Source organism: Trachymyrmex septentrionalis, unplaced genomic scaffold, assembly GCF_001594115.1.
Source record: "Trachymyrmex septentrionalis isolate Tsep2-gDNA-1 unplaced genomic scaffold, Tsep1.0 scaffold19, whole genome shotgun sequence".
Taxonomy (NCBI): Eukaryota; Metazoa; Arthropoda; class Insecta; order Hymenoptera; family Formicidae; genus Trachymyrmex; species Trachymyrmex septentrionalis.
In genome coordinates, this window is record NW_017305071.1 from 4,045,911 (window position 1) to 4,054,203 (window position 8,293).

Consider the following 8,293-nt stretch of genomic DNA (forward strand, 5'->3'; position numbering starts at 1 on the left):
GTTTTTATAGGTAAAAGAGAAAGATAGAGTAGCCAGGGGGAAAATTGTAAAGTGAACGAGGCGAATAGAAAGGGAGTAGAAGAATTTGTGACAGTTATATGTTTCGAAGTAGAGAGGTGAGATTGACTGTACGTTTTATGTCCTATTATCTGCGTCAAATCGCCCGTGACAAATTCTTGCGTGACTGAATCAGAAATCCATCAAGTTTACGTTATAATATTCAATTTGATATCAGTGTTAGAGTAGAAATTAAAATATTGATTATGTTAAAAAAATTACAATAATAAATATTAAGGATCTTCCAAAAAAGAAACTATAGGAATGAGAATCTATAGGGATGAACTCTGTATAGCTGATGTTATATGATAAAAGAATATCTTTGATGATTTGGACAATATGTTTGATTATGAAATATTATTCTCGTTCGACTTCTTCATCTGAATTGTCCTAACATTAATTATCCTCGGACATTAAGGAATTTATTGGACGATTTGATCATGTAATTTCCATCTGAGCTTAAGAGGATCGTAAAGTAATATTGACATTACAGAATTATTGACATTACAAGTAAAAAATATTCCGAATTACTGTATAAATTGTACATATTTTAATTTCGTAAAATTCTTTTACGAAATTAAAATATGCACAAAAAAAGAGAGGTGGTTAATTTGACGAGAAAATGAAAAAAAGTTAAAAAATTGCAATGATACTAAATACGTAATTTTTTAACTTTTTTCAATTTTTTCGTTTGTCCGGCATCTCTTTATGCAGATTTTAATTGTAAAAGGATTTTACAATCTGCGCAGCCAATTCGGAATGTTTTTTAAATCTGCAATGTTGATAATACAGAATACTTTAGGATTAAGGTAGACTTGTGATCAGCGAAATCGATACCTTCGTTTCTGCATTCGGGCACCTGGTCGGCCCACATGCACACCCTGGCTTCACGGTCATAGGCCAGTCCGGGACTGCACTGATAACGGGAGGCCTCGCCATTCCAACAGTTCCAGAAGACATCACACTTCTTCTCATCAGGGAAGATGCCGTAGAGGCGGGAGCAGTGCGGCGTGCCGATAGGCGGTTCGAGCTGCGTGCGCTCGCCACAGTCTACATTGTGCAGATAATCGCAGTTCTCGGTGAGGAACTTGTTGTCGCTGGCGTCAAATGCCAGACCGTTGCCGCACGTCTTCAGTTCCGCCACGCTGTTGTCGCATTTCCAATACTTGTCGCACGATATGTGATGCGGATAGAATCCGAAGTCATCCGGACATTTGAAGGACTCCTGACCATTCGTTCCTGAAATGATCAAGCAAAAATTGCATGTCGAGTTCGGCGTATTCTCGAGGTTTTTTGTATTAAATTTTGATTAATCAATACTCTAAAAACAAATCATAGTTTGTATCATAATCGTACTTCTCTTAAAGATTAAGATACGATAGTAATTCTCTCTTAAAATAAATATGCTTATTTTCGATTGTAGTGTCTACAATGAAAAAGGAAATGTACCGAAAATGTATACTATATTTTTCTTGAAATTCGCGTAAAATACATAAAAGATTATTTCCTTGTATTTCTAGGAAATAAAAACATCTTTCTACTTTCGTATCCATGTTTTGTCCAGTTTCTTGAATCACGGTTACAAGTGACCCTGCCTTTAGTTCGATAACACCGTTCTCCGTAGAAAATCGCAGGCTAAAATTAACTGCCGGTCGTGAGAGAGCCTTCATTCCGGTTTCCTTTTTCCATTGCCTCTTTTAACAGCAATAATCGCGACAAAATAGCGATTCAGTAGCAGGGAACATCGACATTACGGAAGAATAAAATCGGGGGTTGATAGATGAAGAATTTGAGAAATACTGCGTATATATCGCAGTGTCCATGTTAATTGTGTTTAATTACGCCTGTTTCTTTTCGCGCGCACGCGGCATAAGACGCCTGAATAAGTAAGTTAAAATGTCTTATGTAAGGGACTGTGCGGGACGGTAACTTTCGCCGGACGCTTTCACTTTGAGCCCGCGGCCAGGCCCCGGCCGCAACCGCTCGTGACTGGGCCCTCCCAGCATCCCGTTCACCCGGTTCGCATTGCAAGCCTTAGTGCGAGTCTGTATACGAATGCGTCTGCGTGAAGTTGTGTTCACTTTCGTTTTCCAAGGGACCGGTCTCGCCACCGAAAGCGACTTCGAAATATTCGTCAGCCAGGGGACCGCAGACAAGGCCCCTCCCTCGCCCCATCCCAGTCTTATTTGACTCGTTTTATAAAATATGCGGTATTAGATCGTTATATAATTATTTGTTTAAAATATGTAATAGTTATATAAAATATCAATTTACATGTTAAAATGATTTGCATGTTAAAAATCGAAATTCTTCAATTAGATGAGGATTGATAATATGTTCCATAATATTGAAGATGACACCGAGTTGATTCTATTATAATAAAGCCAAGAAATTCAATATAAATAAATAAAAATGTTCAAAAATGTGTGTTTAAAAAAATATAAATTTTCTGACAAAATTAAAAAAAAATTATTTCTTAATTTCTTTTTAGTTTCTTTTCTATCCATATGTTTTTTCTCTTTTCCTCTCTTTACTCTCTCTCTCTTTCTTTTTCTGTGATATTAGCTAAGATAGTTTCATTATAAATGTTTTACGTGAGAATTTAATGTACAGTACGTAATAATCAATTACATACTTCATTATTAAATATTTCATCACATACATTTACGTGAAATGTAATGAGAGAAAATTTCAATTTTATGAAAGAACATTTCTAATATATAAGATTTTAATATAAGTTTCTTCATAATATCACATTTTCACTTAGAAGGATTACATATAATTTTCCTCTTAATAATTGTCCGACTTAATTAACCTTTACATATAGAAATTCGTATTTTTTTACGTATAGATCTGTGGAATTTATATAGCTTTCTAATTAAACATTGGAATTAAAAAAAAATTTTTTTGCGTTAAATTCAGTTTCTTGACACATTTAATTATACTTATGAAAAATTGATATTGAAAATTTGATATTAATTTATATTATTAGGGAAGTTGTATAAATAATTTTTGTCGTGATTAATCATATCCTTGAATTTTCTTTTAGTAAGAAAGGAATAAAAAGGAGGGTCAAGATCTAGGCCAAGGTTATGCCGCGATGGCAAGAAAGCGTGGAAAATTTTTTAGACCGGGGGCAATTTTTAATTATTAATTAACTGCTTAATTAATCCGGAGAAACTTTTTGATACAGTAAAAACGTGTTTTCAAGTTTAATATGGAATACATATTTTTTCAAAAAAATTATAATATTATTTAATATATATAGAATTCTCTTTAAATAATTTGTTTAAAATATTTTGAGAGATATTGATACATCGGCATTTTTTTATATATGTTGTGATAAATATTAATACAGTTATTTTAGAAAATATGTTTTTATTAGGTTTTATGAAGAATAGAGAGAACTATAATTATAAGCATACAATTATGATTGCAACTTAATTAAATTATTAAATTATTAAATATCTACATATAATTGTGTGTTTTATTTCTTGTTTTTTTTTTGTATTTTTTAGGAATATATAGTATAAGCAAAAATATATAAGAAATATATAAGCAAAATGTAGTCTTATTATCTATTTAATATAATTGTAATAAATTAGAAAAAAAATATTTTTATGACTAAAAAATTTTAATTTTAATACACTTGAAGATATATTATTTTAGGCTTTAAAGGTGGCATTCACATACAATTTTTATATCTTTCAATCTTTTAAGACTATATAAGTCTTTTGGTTTGTTTTTTTTAAATATGCATTGATATCGTTGATTTAAATGATAAATTTGATTATAGGGAAATAAATTAATAATTAATGAGTAATGATTTAAGTAAATTAATTACGTTAAAAAAGACTAAAAGGAAGAGAGGGAGATAAAAATAGAGAGAGAGAGAGAGAGAGAGAGAGAGAGAGAGAGAGAGAGAGAGAGAAATATTATTCGTAAATCGAAAACTTGCACATGCAACCGCCTGAACATGAATCGAACGATCGCGTTTTCGAAAGAGTTTCCAAAGAATATATTTCTGCGAGTCCTTTGATGCAGCGCAAAACTCGGTCCCGATTATATCCTGCTCTCGACGCACGTAAGACGCACTGCTCTACTCTACCACACGCGTATATTTCACACACTAACGATGCAGTCTCCACTTTCTTATTGTTCGATGAGTATCGCATCTCACTCGCGATCTTCCGTATTTAACCGGCCCATCTTAACTTCACCATCCTTAACTTAATCCCCCCGATGATGGTCTGTATTTACGTACCGGCGATCAGTATGGCGGCTATCACGAAGTACGTCCTCATGGTTCAACGAAAAAGTTGATTGTGTGACGCGGAGGCAAACGAAAAATTAACAGAAAAAATTCTACAGGCACTTTTAAGGACACCGCCTCCGCTGCTTCGAGAGATAGAACTCTGTGTTTGGGCTCTGTCGTTCACCACCTTTATATAAGTCATTGGTCACGTGTCATAGGTCCCTCTCCCTCTTCTTTTTATCGCTACCACCTCCTCCTTCGGACACTTCGAGAAGAGGTGCACCTCTCTACTTTTCTCATATTTCTCTCTCTCTCTCTCTCTCTCTCTCTCTCTCTCTCTCCTCTCTCTTTTTCTCGTCTCTCTCACTTTGAGACTGTCTGTCTTTCTTTTCTCTATAATGATATCCCTCTTTTTCATCTCTCTATTTCTCACTCTCTTCCTCTTTTTCTGTATTATAAGGCAGATTTGTAAAACGAAATATCACAATGAGTATTCAATATATTTCCATTCTGGTCAACCTTAACTATCTTGTTCAAATTCTTGAATGAATGAAATTGCCATATAAAAAAAATTAATAATGATAATCACCAAGGAAATAGATTTTTTAAATTCGATAATAACATATTTTATATGCAATATGAAACAAATCTGAAATTGAATAAGAATTTATTTTATTTTTAATTTAAACTGAAGTTTCGGAGAACCGATTGACAGTTTCTTTTATTTGACGCTATAATAATCGAATCTATTACTGTTATTAATGAAATAAATTCTCCTTTCCTTTCTCCTGGAAATGTCGTTTGAAGTTTCTCGACATCTGTCCTTTCGCTGATGAATCCTCAAATCGTTGAGATAACTTTCAGTTCTTAACGTCTATAGGCGTATTTTTTTCCCATTCGCATTATCTGCCGTCAGCTGTGGAACAACTTAGGTTTAAGTGCTTAATTGATTTTTGCATCGATTATGTCGAATATATATAAAAATAACGTTTCGTGATTTTTAATAAGCTTCATTCTTCTCGAGATTTCTTTGTGTGCGATATTAAAAAAAAAAGAGATTGACCACGATTGTTCTTTTTGAATGAAAGGAAGGTGAAGTCGAAAACTTTTTGTCCGTTTTGCGGTCATAAAATATCATTTTAGTCCGAATCTTTATTTCCTGACAGAAAGATTACAGAGATTTATATCTCGAGATATATCACATTTATATATATTTATTAATATTCCAGAGACTCTTTGAAAAACCTTTTTGTACATATATTAATTTATGAGGTCTAGGTCGTTATTTACAGAAACGAAGCAGCAAAGAATTTTATTTTTATACGTAATATGTGTTAATTATCTGTGAAGACAGTGGGGGACACATTTGCATATTGATAAATTCGTCGAAATGCTTTCGTATTCGTACGCAGTTGCCGACTGACCATGGTCGTGCGATTTGCAGAATACCGGGCGGTCGGCGTGGCTATAATAATAATTATACATATGCGGCTGTGATACGTGGCTACAATGATAATCGTAAGGTCACGGCAGTCTGCGATACAAAATAACGGGGTAGAGACGAAGGTCGTGCGTCGTGTTCCCAGTCGCGTGAGTCATCCCATCAAGCACCACCCTCTTCAGGATCTCGTTCGAGGCGGCGCCATGTATAAGTCCGTTATAAGGTGCACTGACAGTCGTTCGATTATACTATCTTAATGTTTTTCAGACACTACTGTATATTGATAAATTACATAGATACTAGGCGAAGCATTTTTTTGAAAGAATTCTTGATTAGAGCTAATATTGTTAAAAGTGTATTAATATTTTATAAAAAGATAAATGAATTATACCATTTAACAAAAAGTTATTTTTTTCTCTCTGAAACGCCATGTAGATATCCTGAAATTTTTTTGCGCTGAATGATTAAACAATACATGAAAAAAAAAAAATATATATATACACAAATAAATCTCTTTGATTGAAAGTAAGGTGTACATGTTTAGATGTTTTCGTCACAATGGTATATAATCATTCCCGCCAAGACAGGAGTAAAAGTTTGGAATTTACATTAACATTGCGTGCACGAAAGTAGAAATTCATCCACATTCAACTCTCCTTTTTGCTTGATTCTACCTTTTTGGTTAAATCTAATTTTTCTTTCTTAAATAAATATTATCCTTCTTAAACTTTTTATATCTCTTTTACTTCTTATTGTCTTAAAATGTTGTCTTAAAATTAAAATTCAGTTTCTGCGCATGCATCTTGTAATATATTGATACGATACTTTTTCTTTGCAAATTATGATGAAGTATCACATGTTCTATTTTTGAATTGCCGTGAATATTAATGAACATTAAAAGATTACTCTTTCAAAGAAATGAAAAGAAACTGAATGTAAAAACTCCGAAAATCGAGAACGATTAATTTTAATTAAAAATGAGTTATGCTGCACAAGAACTATCTATATATTCCATAGAAAAGAAACACTACAAGTGTAATTTACGATTCTTTTATGCGAATTTAATTCACAAATATAGTTTTCAAGAAAAAACAAATTAAATGATATGGCAACACAAAAAATGCAAAATGTCACGGAAATAGCGCGTAATTAAATAGAATTCTACCTGTTTTTATTCATGCCATTTTTTCGTATCATTGTTTTCTTGGTGAGATTGATTCAGGTTTTTTATACAGATTTAAAAATCGTTTTAATGTATCTTGATATAATTGCAATAAATTAGTTTGTAAAATTGATCCATTTTAGGACCAAAAAAAATGGCACTAGAAACTTTCTTTTTTTATTTCTAAATAATTTTAATTTATATTTTCCACGCAGTACATTTTTTATTTAAATATTTTTTAATTTATTTACAATTACTTTTTTCATCATTTTTATAAAATATTACAATTATTAATATTTTAAATATATTTTTAAAGGTTTTCTATTTTTTTCATATTTCTGGATGTTACACTTTACTTTTAAAAACAAAAAATTTTCAATAATATCTCATTCAGAGTTTTTATTTCCTGGAAGGTGTAAAATGTACTTACGTCATTTAGAAACTAACGGATTATGTTTTCTATGTTTACTGATTACAATCTTCTCGATAGAATAATTCATGTAAGATTCCGTGATTGATATAATTGCTAACGAAAATTTCAGATAATATATTTATTATTTATATATATGATATATTTTTTAAGATTGATGATTTCAGAATTTATATATAAAATTGGGTTTTCTTCATCGGAGTTTTTTTAACTTAGACATTATGAGAACTAGTTTTTACAATATTGCGAAAGGTCGCATATCGATCAATCAGATCACGCCGTACCGATTCACTCATACCATCCGTTTACATTTCCAATGGCTGTTACGATTCGTCACGTAAGAAAGTTGCACGGGTTTTGCAACGCATTTCGCCATTTCTCGCGATAGTGGACGAGTTATTTCGTCATATAGGAAAGTCTTAAGAGATCGGAAGGAAGGAATTAGAAAAAAGTTGAAATGTGGAAAATAATAATAATTTTTGTTTGTTATTATGCAACATTAATTATTAAGATACAAAGGGGTTAAAAATGAAATAGAGTAATATAAAGCGAAAAAAATCATCATAATTTTGTGATATTTAGAATCAAATCAAAGCGTAATTGTGATAGAAAAATGCAAAGTTGGAATTTAACAACGTGCCATTTTCTTAATTTTTATTATTTATATTTTAGTATAAATAATTCTTTTAAAGCTTCTATTATTAATAGGAAAATATAAGTAATTGAAATTATTTTTATAGTATAAGAGAACATGTTTCAATTTTTTTATATATTTATTTCAAAAAGTTTTGTATAGAACATTTAATGTGATTGAATTTTATTTACATTCTGTATCATAGTAGGTACATATTGTTACATATGTCTGGCACTTGTATAATTCCCTTCTTGTCGCGCACAGGCGACGAGGCAACCCAACAAGCATGGTCCTTCTGTGGGATTCTTTGATAG

General features: G+C 31.7%; 1 protein-coding gene across 2 annotated transcripts in view; it reads right to left on the reverse strand.

Annotated features, from left to right (window-relative positions):
* The window catches only part of LOC108747025, a 10,833-nt gene extending 6,348 nt beyond the window's left edge, over positions 1-4,485 (reverse strand). Inside the window, exons 1-2 of one of the 2 annotated variants that reach the window (XM_018484237.1) lie at positions 4,322-4,485; positions 895-1,296 (exon numbers count right to left, since the gene is read on the reverse strand). In XM_018484237.1, the coding sequence (XP_018339739.1) occupies positions 895-1,296; positions 4,322-4,361 (442 nt within the window). In that variant the 5' untranslated portion in view covers positions 4,362-4,485. The remainder of the gene's footprint in view (positions 1-894; positions 1,297-4,321) is intronic. The other variant, XM_018484236.1, reaches the window with a different exon arrangement.
* Between the last annotated feature and the right edge of the window lie 3,808 nt (positions 4,486-8,293).